The 15,874-nt window shown below is 42.0% G+C and overlaps 1 protein-coding gene across 10 annotated transcripts in view; it reads right to left on the bottom strand.

Moving 5' to 3' along the window:
* MED12L (mediator complex subunit 12L) overlaps positions 1–15,874 on the bottom strand; it is a 318,600-nt gene that overhangs the window by 235,488 nt on the left and 67,238 nt on the right. For all 10 annotated transcript variants that reach the window (XM_045812551.2, XM_087870287.1, XM_045812561.2 and 7 more), the window contains 5 exons: positions 15,332–15,442; positions 14,062–14,331; positions 10,083–10,232; positions 9,243–9,342; positions 8,785–8,921 (listed from right to left, as the gene is read on the bottom strand). In XM_045812551.2, coding sequence (XP_045668507.2) covers positions 8,785–8,921; positions 9,243–9,342; positions 10,083–10,232; positions 14,062–14,331; positions 15,332–15,442 — 768 coding nt within the window. The remainder of the gene's footprint in view (positions 1–8,784; positions 8,922–9,242; positions 9,343–10,082; positions 10,233–14,061; positions 14,332–15,331; positions 15,443–15,874) is intronic.

Below are 15,874 nucleotides of genomic sequence, written 5' to 3'. Positions count from 1 at the left end.
CTCCACAGGAGGAGCCCCCATTCCAGGCAGAAGAGTGGGAGAAGGGTCCAATTTGTGGCCTAAACGGCACTTCATGATATCAAAAATGTATTCCACCCTAGGTGCATAAAAATCACAAGACACCTCAAACTAGTAACATTGTATAATGCTGCACTGTATTTTAGTAACATTGTACTACAACAAATAGTTTTTTTAAAAAAATCACACAAAAAATAATTGCTATAATGAGAACAAGACAACGGACACAAAATTCAAACATCAGTAATGTCCCTCCAGTAACAGCATCGTTCATTTGCCCTCATGAACTTTGGACACACCCACTGGTAAAATACTGAAATAATTGTTAACTCTGTTGCAAAGAATCATTAATGGTGCCATCTACATCTATAATAAAGATACCCCCAATGTGAAGGTCCTCATCATCAGGGAGATCTGTCACATTTTTCTTTCCTGGAAAGGGTGAGCTTACATCTGATAGATTAAGCCTAACTCAGTTCTTATTCAATCACTCAATAACTAATGGTCTATAAAACAAACCACACACCGTCTATAACAAACAAAGAAGGGAAAACAATTGACAACTACATCTGAGAGTCAGGCTTCCTCTAGAAATTAGAAGATACTTCATGACACTGTTCGCTATTTTAAGAAATTTCTTAGTGTACTACCTATATTATAAAACAATACCATAAAAGGGAACGGGAAAAACCAATGACTCATTACTGTAAGCAACAGCAAACTAAAAGAACTTGAGATGAGATACTGAATAAGGCTCTTCAATAGCTTTTTAATCTGAGACTAACAGGACATGTTTATAAATGTAATTAATCACTCTTAGTCAACATTAAACAAAATGGTCACATCTGGATTAAAAATCATATAACAGCACCAATAAATAACAAGGGATAATATATAGAGTAGTGTTATTAGCAAGTTATATGGCTTGCAACCTGAGGCACGTTACGGAATTCTGGATGAATTTCAAGAATTGCATTAAGTTAAAACGTGGTCTAAACTGCTAAGAGAACATAAGCCTTTGTACACGATCAAAAATAGCACTTAACACACGGAAGCACCACAAAAGCAGTAAGACTAAGACTGTTAACCACAAACCCAGAAGACATGATATTTAAATATAAACAGTATTCACTTGTGAAAAATCTTTCTAAATATGAATGATCGATTCCTTACGCACACTTCCAAAAGATATTTAAGATAGCTGATTTTTGAAAAAGGGCAGGTTTTCTAGTCTCACATCTAGTCTTGGGACATCTAAGAAACGAAACATATGCCATAAGAGCAGAAAGGACTTTTTTTTTCCTAAGCTGCAGTTAAAAATAGCACAACTCTGAGTTCTGATAAGGTGGTAGATAAGAAAACAAAATTAAAACAACTCCTCTGCGTATATAAATCAACTAATTGTCAGTAATTTGCACCGTGCCAAAAAATGAACTTGCTATTCTCCAGTTACATCAACATTTAAATAGTAATACAAATGCAAATAATAGAGTTTTGAGAATGATAGAATTGCGTGATAACAGAAATCATACATGAGGCAGCACCTGGGGGCCTCAGTAGGTTAAGCGTTTGACTTGATTTCGGCTCCAGTTATGATCTCCAGCCTGGTGCCGGGCTCCATGCTGGGTATGGAGCCTGCTTAAGATTCTCTCTCTCCCTCTCCCTCTGCCCATCTCCACCCCCCAGACTGCACATGCACGCTCTCTCTCTCTCTCTTTTTATTTTAAAGAAATCATACATGAGATAAATTATCTCATGGAGATAAATAACTCCCTCCAAAAGTCCTTGAAAAGCGTCAGGTCTCTCCTATTGAAAATAGCAAAAACACCAGACTTCATATCCAAGAGTCATCACTGTATGGTACAGTAAGCTTTACTTACTTGCCTTTTATGAAAAATGAAAGGAACATACAGATGAGAAGGGAAACATATATTTCTAAAACATTATCCAACCATGAACATAACAACTGGCATTTACTAGGTGTTTACTACACGGTACCAAGTGAAGTGAATTCTAGTACTAAGACACTGTACAGTGACAGTGACACTGAGGGAACTGGTAACCAGCTGGAATCCACCCAGCTACTTGACAGCAAAGCCAGGACTCACAGCCAGGTCTGAACTGGCCTCAGGTGTGTGATACTCTACAAGGGTCAGCTTGCCCAATGTGAAGATTTGAATTTCCTACTTAAATATTGTTGTTGAAATTGTTACGCCTTTAAAAATCCGAGATTATTCCTGCAAATAAATATGCCAATATTAATATGGAAACTGTGGCAACTATAAAAGTTTTTCCCTTTTTCCAAAATTAGATCTAACACTTGTTTGTTCCACCATAGTTAACCTGCAATAAAATGATTTATTAAAGAAGTGGGACAAGGAATAGAATGTACTAGTCGAGAGTTGGGTCCTAGGGGCTCCTGAGTGGCTCAGGCAGTTGAGCACCCAGCTCTTGATCTCAGCTCAAGTCTCAATTTCAGGGTTGGGAGTGCAAGGCTCCATGTTGGGCTCTATGCTGGCTGTGAAGCCTACTTAAAAAAAATTTTTTTTTAATTGTTTTTAAATAAAAAATTTTTTAAAGAGTTGGGTTCTAGAACCATTTAGGATTCCAATCCCTATTTTCCGACCAGTGAGTTGGGTACGAGCTTGGACAATTTACTCATCTCCTCTAACACCCTGGTTTCCCCATCTGCAAAGAAGGAGATTAAAAAAAAAAAAAATTTAAACATGTTTCTCACTGGCCAGGGAAAAATTAAATGAGATGACATAACACATAACAGGGCCTAGGGCTTAAGATGTACTCATAAAAAGGCTGAAGAAAAAAGACTTGTATCCCACGCTCAAAAACAATCTAAGAGGCCCACCACGATCTAAGTGGATTCATGACGGACCCTTATAATTACAGCAATGTCTAAATGTCTGCACAAGGCATTCCCCCCCCATCACGTTAATATAATCACCCTTTCACAATAAATTTATTTGAAGAAAGAAGAAAATGGTAGCTGTAAGAGACTGGCACCTCCCCCTTTGGGCGTCTGCCGTACTGTGTACTCACGCAGGGCTGTGGTCAGCATGAACAATTCTAAAATTCAGCGCACGCATCTCAGTGGGAAGCCACTCAGGTGTGTTTTCCTTGTTTGCTTGACTTCTGCCTCATTTGACTTTGTTATCTTGAGTCTTAATTTTTAAAAGTGACTGTTTCTTACATTAAACATTAAAAATAACGACAACCACCACAGTAACACCATCCCAACAATACCCCTAAAGAGTGCAGCATGATCTCTGTCACATGGTAGTACTACAGTCCCTCACCAGGGGTGGGCCAGTCCCATCCGACTGCTTCCCTGCTGAGGGTAACGTCTTGGTGAAAATCAAAGAATGTAAAAGGCCTGACAGACCCTCGCTGTGCGTACGGTTTAATGGACTGTGTGATGGAGAGCTGTGTGTGTGTGTGTGTGTGTGTGTGTGTGTGTGTGTCCACAGTAGTCCCAAGGGACCATAGGACCCTATTCGTTCCATGTCCTAGAGTTTAACTGCCTCCCTAAATATGTCAGTTATAATAGTAGGTAGTGTTTCCGCAGCACCCATTTACACGCTAGGTACTATAAACATAGGAATGTTTTCTCAATATCGTCTCAGGTCATTTTCACATCAGCAAGAGATAGAAATCCCATTTTACAAGTGGGGAAATGGAGACCCATGAAGAGTAAATGAATTGAATGCAATGCCACCCAGGAAATGCACTACTAACTGCTGATTTTACAGTTGAGAACTCTCCTGTCAGCCGCCCTTCTACCTCTACCCGCACATGTTTTCTTGCACATCTGAGCCTGTCCTCTTGTTACAGCCAACATACTCTATAGATTTTATTTCTGCACTCCCCCCTACCCTTCCAAACCCAATCCCATAGAGGGCTTTCCATTCAAGCTCACGGTCTCAGCAGCTTTTCTGTGAGTCCCCCAAAACCCAATTCAGTTAAGTATTTCCTGAGGACATGTGGGCGCCAGGCATGGTGTTAGAGACAGGCTATGTGCTGGTGAGCCAAAGAAACACAGACCCTGACCTACAGGACTACAGCCTGGCAGGGAGAGAAACATGCAACAAGCCCAGCAATGACAGAAATGGAGGTTTTCCTCTGCATGGCGCTGAGAGTTCCTCAGCCACACGGGTACCGACCTGCTCTGTCTGGAGGCCTGGGCCAGAGGGGGGTCAGACAGCTTCCTATGCCATTCAAAAAAAAGCAGTATGAACGCATCACACCTAATCAGAGAATGCTTCGTGAATAAGCAGAAAAGAGACAATAAATATGGAGATTTTCAGGTTTGGCTGTATGATGGTTTTGTTCGACGGCGGGGAAAGAGGAAATGCACGCCCTGCTGCAGCTGCTCTGGTCTTTCCATTACTCAGGAAAAAGCCGGCTTCCTTGGGCACCAAAGGGAGAAGTGAAAAGGCGGCTCTTCCTGCCATCTTTAGACTGTCCCTTCTATCCATGTCCTCGGGGACCCAAAGATGCAGCTACTTCTCCCTTCACGCCCAACACAAACAAGGAAAGAAGCCAAGAGGAAGGAAGCGGTCTGGGTACTCTGTAAGGCTGAGGGGCACCTCACCCTCAGACTTGAGGTCAGCAATGTGGCCCCCGCCTACAGGTCACAAGTGACAGACTCAGTCAGGACATGGAATCAAGAGGTGCCCCCCATTCCCAACAAGAGTCCCTTGTGTGGATATCAGGCTTCTCTGAGGCCAACATCCAGAGCAGAAATGGTTCCGGAACATTGAACAGGCAAATCAGTAAGGCAGTGTATAAAACAGGCACTGGGAGTTGCAAAATGACAGGCACCTGGGCAAACATGGCCAAGAGACACACTGCCTGGCCTGCAGAGTGTTTTAAGATTGGAAAAGTCTACATGTAAATCTTGACATCCAAGTTCTCTTGAAACACTGAATGATCAGACAAGAGTGGGTCTGCATTCCCAAGCGGAATCTGAGACACGCCACTCTACTCAGAAAGGGCATGCCCTCCCCGTCCCGGTCGCATCTCAGGGGCCCTGGACCCACCAGCCCACCGTTAACTTGTACCACCTGCCTGACCGTGGGACAACACAAGTCTCTGAGCCCTCTCCTAAGCATTACAAGTTTTGTATCTCACACTACACCAAATGGAAAACGAAGCAGCATAGATGTAGAGTAAGTAAACGTTAAGGGTTTTGAGATTTATATTTTCACCTCTCCTGCAATGGTAGCCAAGCCCCAACGCAGAAGCAGCTGCTGAGGATAAGGGGGGACAGCAGGGAGCAGGAGGGTCAAGGAATAACTACTCCATGGAGCAGGAGTGGAAGCACGCCACAGGCCTGACACACCCCATCGTGGGGCACACTCTCACTCTCATGACCGCAGTCCAACCACAGGGCAGGACGAAGGCCTCAAATGCCTTCATCCCATGCATTATGGTTTTCAATGGGCTTTGACCAAACACCGAGACTAATTACACACACAAATCTGAACTTCAGACTCCGCGTCCTATCTGTACAGCTGCTCTCCCACCTCCCTATAAGAAAGTGGAAAGAATTAGATTTCCTTTCAGCAGTTTCAGAGAAAAAGGAATCAAGAAGAGTGAAGTTCAGCTTGCCCAAACAGACATGAGGAAGCAGCTGAGCAATCTAGGGCCCAGGCCTACCCAAACACAACTTCAACAAAAGCAAACCTCAGGCTCACTGCGAGTGCAGAGGCCGGCCACTTTCTCTATTATCTTTCACATCGCCTAAGTCCTAACACAAATTATGAAACCCAAAAAGAGGAAACACATTTTAAAGAAGTGAGACGTGTTTCTGAAACCTAATCACGCCACTTTATACAACTCCTAATCAGAAAATTATAGTTTCATCATATTGGTTCTTCCAATATAATACTAATACTACTAATAATTATTGCTATTTATCATTAACATTTTTAAATATATGTATAGAGTGCTTCATAATTCTCAAAGTGCTCATGTCCCTTAGGGATAGGTAAGTTGGCACAGAGCACTTCCCTAACATATAAAAGCACGAAGGCACAGAGCCTGCAAGTCGCTCAAGGTCACACAGCTGATCGTAGTTAATACAACTCCACAGCTCATCCATGAATTCCAGAAATATATAAAGTGACTTGGTAGTCACCAAGTAGACCCTGGTGAAGAGTAAACACAAAGATGAAACACTTGTCATTTGCCTGCATATACATACACACCCTGATACACACACACACCAAAGCCAATTGTAAAACTTAAAATATAATGTTCAATAAAAATTAATTTAATGTTAAATATTTTAATGTTTAAAAATAATCCTAATGTTAAATTAACTGAATCTACCTAGTTATTCTTTGACAGATTATTAAAAGGTGACCACTCTGAATTACAAGTTTAAAATATAATTTTTGTTTTACTCATAAAAGAGCACTCTAACCACAAAGCAACCACTCACTCACATCAAATCTTTCCATAGTTGAGTCAACATTCAATATAATTACTCCTAAATGGGCAACACTGATGTTGCTTCCAATGAAGTATGTCACTAGAACATCCGGGCTCTCTATCCTGAGCTCATGTCGCCCTCTAGTGGCATCCACCTCCCCACGTCCTCCGTGAAGTCCCTCATTGGAGACAACTGTGCTTTGGAGAACTTAACAGTGTGATTTTATTCACAAATACAAAACCTGGGGCGCCTGGGTGGCTCAGTCCGTTAAGCGTCTGACTCTTAATCTCAGTTCAGGTCTTGATCTCAGGGACGTGAGTTCAAGCCTTGAGTTGGGCTCCAGGCTGGGCATGGAGCCTATTTCAATATTATATGTATTTATAATTTATATAATTATATATACATTTACATAATTACATATAATTACATATTTTTATATACATATATATAAAACTTAATTTCCGCCCTTGGTAAGACACTCATCATTTTCTCTTAAGAGTGCTAGTGAATAACTCACGTCTCTGTGGGTGAACAGGGCATGTAATTGTGAAGCTGGCCAGTTCATTCCCTAGAAAGTTCTATAGTCAGGCTAAAACTCAAGTGGTTTTGGTGCACTTGATAAAACGCTCACAAGAGAACAACACAGTCTTTACTCAACACTTGGTGCAAGAAGCTTAGCAGTCCAAAAGGGCATCTTGAATTTTAGGTATCCCTACTTCCCTTCCAGGTATCTCACTTCTAGCTATTAAAAACCTTAGTAGTCTTGCAACCTTTTACCTAAGAAAGTCTTTATTACAAATGGACACCCCAAAAGAACACAGTAACACCGTCACTTGTGTCAATAAGCAGAGAATTATGCAGACTTATGATCGGTGTACTCTACGGAAGTACCAAAGCATTGCCAAGACTTCACAATGAACGACAAAACATGCTTAGTTTGTACCTCACTCAACATTCTGACATTCTACTTGGCAGTAGTGAACTTGAACCTTATCTTTGAGAAGCAGGGTGACAACACAAATCATTCCAGAAAGAGGAATAACCTAGAACAGGTTCACACCAGGTTCACATCAGGGTGGGATAAGGAAAGATTTTGGGTTATTGTTTCTGATATTCAATCTCTCCTCTCCCCACACACATTCCCAAAGGCTAGCACGAAAATCAAAGATAATAGTAATCAGTCAACTAAGGTGTTCCTTGAAGGCAGGTACCATGTCTTAAAACTTACCTCTTCATTCCTGGTGCCTAACAAACCCTGGATAAACCATGGGGTGCTTCCCATGGTAAAAAGAAGACAAATTTGTTCATTCTCCCAAAATAAGGGTGAGGGAAAAACCTTTGTTTATAGGAAGGTCCAATAATGAAACAATCTAATCCAAGAAAGCATAAGATAATAATTTTCTGTGATGGTTAATTTTATATGTGAATTTGGTTAGGCCATGGTACCCAGTATTTTTGGTTAAATTCCAGTCTAGATGTGGCTGTGAAGGTGTTTTTTTAAATGTGGATAATGTTTAAATCAGTAAACTTTGAGTAAAGCAGATTATCCTCCATAATGTCAGTGGGCCTCATCCAATTAGTTGAAGGCCTTAAGAGAAAAGACAGGTCCCTGAGGAAGAAGGAATTCTGCTTTCAGATGGACTTCAGACTCAAGACTGCAATATCAACTGTTCCCAGGGTCCCCAGGTTACTGGCCTGCCCTGCACATTTCAGATTTGCCTGCCCTCATAATCATGTGAGCCAATTCCCTAAAATAAATACTTCTTTCTCACTTATATGTATATGTGTGTACATATATATAAATATAAATATAAATATAAATTATAAATATAAATTATAAATATAAATATAAATATATATATATAAATTTCCCTTTCCCCATACCAGTTCTGTTTCTCTGGAGAATCCTAATACATTGCATACAGATTTTCCAAAGACCGTGACCACAATATTCACTCACTGCTCTAAATATTAAAATACATTCCCCCTAAGTTAAAGCCAAACCATTATATAAAGTCCAATCACTAGACGAAAGATATTCTGCTAGAACTGAAATGATGAGGGGGAGGGATGATGATAAAAGGTCCAAGAGAAATCTTTCCAATAAATATACCTGGGTTGATCAGCACAATGGACATTTCGTTTTAATAATCTGGGGGTATTTTAGTCCAACAATAAAATGATTTCAGGGTGTAGACACCTTCATAAGCTATTATACTTCATAGAAAAGGCTTTGCCAGAATTTATTGAATGAAAAAAAAAAAAAGAAAATACGCTGAGAAAATTTAAATGAAAAGGAGAAAAATATTAACTACCTCTTGGTTATCTTTGTTTTGGTTTGCCCAGAATATCTTATGATAAAGCGTCTCCATTGAATTGCTGGAATCGGTCCGATCAAAACAGTGTCGATCCAACACTTCCAACGTGTGCAAAACCCGACTAATGGTCACCCCTAGATGTGGAGATTAAGCAACCAGTTAAAGACGTCAAACAAAGCCACAACAGCATAGTACAAAATCATCATTACGTAGGGCAAAAGGAATTTTAAGAAAGCATCACTCTCGGCATGTTAGAACTGCCAACAAAATCAACCCTGACATTCTAGACACCCAGGAACTAAAAGGCACAGAATGAAGAATGCCCTCAAAAGTCCCTAGTAGGTGGCTCCATCAAAAAGCATCCTTACTCACTATGTGGACGGATTTTTAAGAATCAGAAACACGGCATAAAGTCCAACACTCAAAAGCACTCCTTCGTCTCTCATGTTCTGTACCTGCTGTTGACTCTTGGCACTTGTCAAAAGACCACCGAACTTCCACTGCACGGCCTCTTTGTTTGATCTGCTGTTCCACCTCGTAAATCCTTGCCCGAACCTGAAAGATAATTGCCTCTAATTAACTTGTGCTTGGAGAGCCACAGTGGCTGTCTAAATCATGTCGGGTTTTCCACATGAGCATAGCATCCTCATGAACTATAATCCTGACTACATCACGGCAAATTTAGCCTGTTGCCCAAGAAGTGCATTTTAAAATTTACAAGTGGTGGTTCAATGCTAGTTTTCAGTAACAAATGCTCACAAAAAATAAATGCTTGCTTTACAAGTGAAAATTTTTTTAGGATATCGTATGGAAAGGTGAAAGCTCTAAAGTATCATTTTTGAGCCATTCTTCTATGTATGAAAACAACTAGGCATGTTTTATTAATTTAAGAAAAATGCTTGGCAAAAAAACAGGGACCTTATGCTCAACATTACTCACAATCCTGTGGTTTAAGCTTCTTAAGTCTCTGAACCAAATAACCCAGGACTAATGAAACTAACTCATAAAAGCATAGTTACTAAATATCACAGGCTACCAGCTAGGAGCGCTGTGGTCATGCATTAGAACCACCACTGTTAGCTACTGTCTGGGTGGCAGAACTCTCTGCAAGAACTGCCCAGCAAGAAGGAAAGAAGAAAGGGAGCAACGTGATGAACTTCTGTGGTTCAGAGAGGCTAAAAACTTCCCCCAGGTCCCCCAGAGAGATGGCGAGCAGGGCTGGGAATGGCACCCAAGCACCTGAGATGCTAAAACCCACTATGCCGCCCCTCAAACCACCGTAACAGGAAGTCTACCTGCTGATTGAAAGCCGTGTTCCCACCCGGCATGGGGAGGCTGGAGGGGGCCACCTGCAGCAGATCCAGGGGTGAGCCTGGGTTCGTGCTCTTATTGTCGTTTGTGGAATAATTCCACACCAAGGCACTTGGGCAACAGAGAGTGACAGTCTGGAAATGAAGCAGGAGAATAGAGATATTTAAAGGAATGAGAAAAGTGCAACAGCTTAAAAGTACAAATGATGTCTTGTCAGAACTGTATTACAGTTTCCTACCAGTGAATTTAAAATATGGAATGCTTACCCCATTCTCAACTTTTCAAGTCCTAAGACAAAACTAAGAAGTATTAATTTGAGGGATGCCTGGGTGGCTCAGCCAGTTAAGGGTCTGACTTCAGCTCAGGTCATGATCTCAGCATCCTAGGCTCAAGCCCCATGTCCGGCTCTACACTCCATGGGAATTTGGCTTCTCCCTCTGCCCCTGCCCCTGCCACTCCCCCTGCTTGTGCGCTCTCTAATAAAATCTTTAAAAACAAACAAAAAAAGAATTATTAATCTGAAAGGGAGGAGTAGAGCTACTGAGAAATCAAGGAATATTATAATTCATAAACTAACGTTCCAGCACAGAAAACCTAGGAAAGTTAATAAAAACACAGTTATCATCACTGAAAAACTGTCACTTAAAACAACTTCTTCATGCAATTAGAAAAATGAGATGGAATTAGAATATGTCATTTCTACAGTTATAAAATCTAAAAAGGCATTTTTTTAAAATCTACGAGATAATCTCTGAGATAATGCAGTAGGTAGCTTCCTAAATGTTGGACAGGCAGTAACCGTGGATGAGCAGGGGGCAAATTTTCTATAAACAGCCAGACAGTAAATGCTTTAAACTTTGCGGATCACCTCTAATTTTTGCCACATATCCTTGCTTTGTTTTACTAACTCACTGAAAATATAAAATATATTCTTCACTCCTGAGCTGGACTTGGCCTCCAGGTTGTGGTTTGTCTACCCCTATCTTAGACCCTTGAAGACATTTTACTGAACCAGCTTGCATGAAGCACTTTCTATGACCACCTCACTCATAGGTCACAACAACCCTATGACCCTACGAGGGAGGAAGCGCCATTCTCCAACGGTACCAAAGAGGAACGTGAGCCCCGGGGGAGATTTCGTAAGCAGCCAAGCTGATTTCAGCACACGTGCTTGGAACCGCTATGCTAACCTTGCTGCTTCCTACACGTAGCCTAAATATCATGGCTCCAGCTTAATTAAGCACTTACTCCGTACCGTACACTGCCCTGGAAGCTTTCAGTCATCGCAACCCGAACTCTATGCGGTAATGAAGCAGGAAGTGTCACCATCCCCTTCACACCCAGGGAACAGAGGCTCAAGGTTCAAGTGAGTCAGTAGCAGAGCAGGGGCTAAAATCAGGTCTGCAGTGATTCTAAAAAATTGGTCTTAACCATCAGGCTGTGGTACCACTCAACAACAGACTCGTGAATGTATGAGAGAGGGAATGCGCTATTTCTTTTTTTCTAAAATGCAAAATTAAATATTAAGAAAACGAGATTCTGAGGTCTAGGGGACGTCTTTGAGGAAAGCAGATGGCAGACAAGAAGAACGTCAAGTCCCTGAGCCCCACATCCCCATCTCCCTCCTCTGTGTGGGAGAAGGGGGGGGTTCTCTTCCCCCCCGATGGCAGCCTTCCCAGTGTTCTGAATTCCAAAGCCTCCAATATCCGAGACGCTGATCTCTCAAAACACCCCGCTTCTCCTGTTCTCACTCTCCCTTTACTAGTTTACCCTCGCCTCAGAAAACAAGCAAAACCTTGTAAAAACCTCCACTCGCCTAGCAGCCATCTCTCTCTTCCCTTCACAGACAAGTTTCTCATAAGAACAGGTAGCATTGTTTCTCCCCATTCTTCATTGCTCCTCAACCTACCTTAATATGGCTTCTCACCCACCACTCAACTGATCATCAACGACCCGTCTTCCCAAAGATAATCCAGCCGTCTTCTTACCAGACTTCCCCAAGCCACTGGGCACTGCCCACTACTAACTCCTTTTGGAAACTTCCTGCAGCACCTAGAGAAGCAGCTTAGCACGGCGGTGTAGACTCTGGAACCAGACTGCTGGGTGTGAATTCCAGCTTTGCCACTTGCTTGCTGTGTGACCTACACCATTTCATCGCTAATGTTGCAGCAATAACACTGGTTCCAATCCCACAGAATGAGTCTGAGAACTAAATGACCCGATATAGGTTACAATTTACAACAGTGCTTAGAATACAATAAATGCTATTACTAGGATTATAACAGAATCATAACAATCCTGGGGTACCTGGGTGGCTCAGTCAGTTAAGTGTCTGCCTTTAGCTCAGGTCATGATTCCAGAGTCCTGGGATCGAGTCCCACGTTGAGCTCCCTGCTCAGTGGGGAGTCTGATTCCCCCTCTCCCTCTGCCCCTCCCCTATACTCATGCTCTATCTCTCAAATAAATAGACAAAATCTTAAAAAAAAAAAGAATCCTCATAATCCTATTTTTATTCTCACTGTCCTTGTCTAACAACACTCTCCACTTTCCGTTCTCTCCAGTCTGACCACACTTCCACAGTCACCTCCATGGACTTCCTTTCTACCACCTCTCAACCACTCAGGCCCCCCAGGGTCCACAGGTCACCTCTCACTGCTAACTCTTTGAGTAATCTCACCCCCTATGGGGGTTTGGGTGAGCCTAGTGGCCTGAGTGATTTCAAATCCACATATCTGGCCGGTTGTCTCAACTTCAGAATGAGACATGTAACAACCTCTTGAACTTAACCATCTAGTGATGCTAAGGGATAAAATAATCCAACATAGTCCAAAAGTGAAATTACCTAGACTCTCCCAAACTGACCTCTTGGCCTTCTCTCTCTCTTCCCTCTACCACTCCCACAAATCTTCCCTCTCCTGTGGCCAAAACAATCTAACTAAACCACACACCCGACCATGTCATTTCCCTGCCTAAAGCCCTGCAATGACATCCCAATCATTAGACACATAGGGGGTCTTCCACACCCTGACCCTCAGCAGGCTTTATACTTTATGTTCCATTAATACCAACCTGCACAAATAATGACTCATAGACCTTCTGGCCCTTTTGTCATGTTGTTCCCTCTGCCAACCGTTTTTAGCACCTTTGTTTTAAAAAAACAAAACAACAACAACAACAAAAAAAAACCTCATAAGCACTGGTCAGGACCACTTCCTTCAGAAAGCCTCTCTGACTTCTAGGTTGAACTGCAAGTTCCACTTCTCAACTCCCTTAGTCCCCGTGCATCCTTCCATCAGCCTTTGCCACAGTATACGGAAACTGTCCATTTACAAGCCTGTCTTCCCCACGAGACAGTAAACTCTACCAGAGTGGAGAACGTGTCTTTACGGCCAGCCCTGCACCAAAGCCCCTTAGTAAAGAGCAGGACTAAGAGCCCAAGAAATGTGATCTGAACACTAACCTGGGAGCTCCTGTAGGACAGGGCTGTAGCTCATTCCTGATAGTATGAGCCCAGTGGCCTACCTGCTACTGAATGTTCAAGGACTGCACAAGCAGGGATGCTTGGCCGATGAACAGAGCCTGATAAGTTACCTGAATTTTGAAGAAACAGACAGGGATGACAACCAACTTAAGATGTGGGCTGTGGAAGCTACGGAACGCTGCATGGAGGAACGGTCTTTCTAGAAGAGAAGTAATATAGCAAGCAGACTTATTCTCTGGGCTCCCTGAAGGTTTTTATCATTGAACTGCTGCATGGCATAATATAGGACAACTACAATAACTTTCTTCTACACAGAAGCAACAGATCTTCCATAGAGAAATAAAAACATGAAATTTCACTCTGTCAATTACTTGGGTGAGGAAGAAACCAGAAAGTGACATGAAAGGTGAAAAGTGCAGTTCTCAACTCAGTTGTTTCCTGCACTGAATTGTGACATAAAATAGCAAGGGCCAGGAACTTACCTGCAACATACAACTAAGTCCGTAAACCAGGGGGCCATGCTGTGCACAGGAGAGGAAGTCTGAGAAGGCCAGCTGCACGGGGCTCATGACGGGGCCGGGCGGGCCAGGGCTGGGGGCCCCGATGCTTGAGTTGTTTGGTCCTATCATCATGTGGGGCGAGTGGGCAGCAAGGAGGCTGGGGCTATCGCTCAGCAGCAAGGCAAGACGCCGGGCACAGAAGTAGGCAAGACGACGAGACAGGTAAGCCGACTGAACAAATTCGTCCGAATACTGAGAAGCACAAGGACACCAGGCTTCAGTCACATCTGATGTTATTCAGTGAAACAACTATTTTAACACAGACTTCTTTCATTAAGGAAAAAAACAGAAAAACCCTTCAAAAGTACTGTCAAGACCAGTGCCATCCAACAGAAACAAAGCAAGCCACATACTTAAAGTTTTCTAATAGCCTTTAAATAAAGATAACAGGTGAAATTAAAAAGAGTAATGTCTTTTCTTTAGCCCATTATATCCAAAATGCTATCATTTCAATAGGTAATCAACACAAAAAGATTTAATGAGATATTATACACTTTTTTCCTGAACTAAATCTGAAATCTGGTTGCATTTTACACTAAGAATATATCTCACATTGCACTTGTCGCATTTCGAGGGCTCAAAAGCCACATCTGGCTAGTGGCCACTCTAACGGACAGCATGGGCACAGACCATCACAGGGAGGATACACAGGATGCTGGCACAGTGTCGTCCCCAGGAGGGAGAGGAAGAGAATCACTTTTCACCACATACTCTTGCATAGCGCTTCAGTTATCAAGTTCACATACTAGTGTTCCAAGAAAACTTTGTTTTTTCAAAATAAATTTTCTCCAAATAACCTAAATTTAATAGATCTAAGAGCAATCATTAAAATAGAAGTTCCAGGCCCCAGGGACTCAAAGAACATCAAAAGAATACAGAAGACCCTCTAATCCTTAAAAAAGAGGCGACTTGTTTTTATAGAAATCTGCGTGAATCGGGAAACAGTATTTAAAGAGCTGTCTGCTTAGCTCAGTGACGGGAGAAATCAGTAGAGGGACAGGTGGTTAAAAACTACAAACATGGCCAACATAAATGAACGCCTCTTGATCACTTCATGTGTGATAGCAGCAAGACATCTTTCCCTCCCATTCCAAAAAGAATTTTGTTCCTCTTCCCATCTACATACTCAGTCATCCTTATCAGACTCATTTCTTGCCCTTAAATCAGCGGGTCAGGGCCACGCATACTATACCTGCAGCATTAGTGGTAACAAGAGTTTAAGAAGATCGTCATCCATTGGTCTGATCTTCTCTAAAACATCCAAGATCCATGTCAAATATTCATGTTTCTCTAGCATTCCTTCCTTCAATGAACAAAGAAAAGTTACACTGATAACATTAAAGCAAAACCAATTAGCATTCAAAAAAGGGCACTGTAACTCTTACTCTTATGCGTAAGTGTAATTTTACTATCATTATTTTTGTTGTTGTAGTAAAAATACGGTCTCTTGGATCACAGTCCAAATTCTAAACAAAACACAGACCCAGTGTGATTCTGTGTGGTTGGGTTGGGGAAGGTTTTTTTTGTTGTTTTTGCTTTTTTGGTAATCTGCTTCATTCTAAACTGAAAGAAATTAATTCCTACGAGAAAGGAAATTCAGAAGCTTTCAGCCTCCCAGGGCATGTGAAGCACCTGGCTAGACTTCAGGGGAGTATGAACTTACACTCACAGGAGAAAACTGGTCCAATGGTGCTAATTATGAAGAACCGAAGCCCCCATCGTACCACCAGCTCAG

Source organism: Ursus americanus, chromosome 20 (assembly GCF_024610735.1).
Source record: "Ursus americanus isolate L20-20 chromosome 20, mUrsAme1.1.p, whole genome shotgun sequence".
In the NCBI taxonomy this organism is placed as follows: Eukaryota; Metazoa; Chordata; class Mammalia; order Carnivora; family Ursidae; genus Ursus; species Ursus americanus.
The sequence above is the reverse complement of the archived record's forward strand: the minus strand, read 5'-3'. Positions and strand labels throughout refer to the sequence as shown.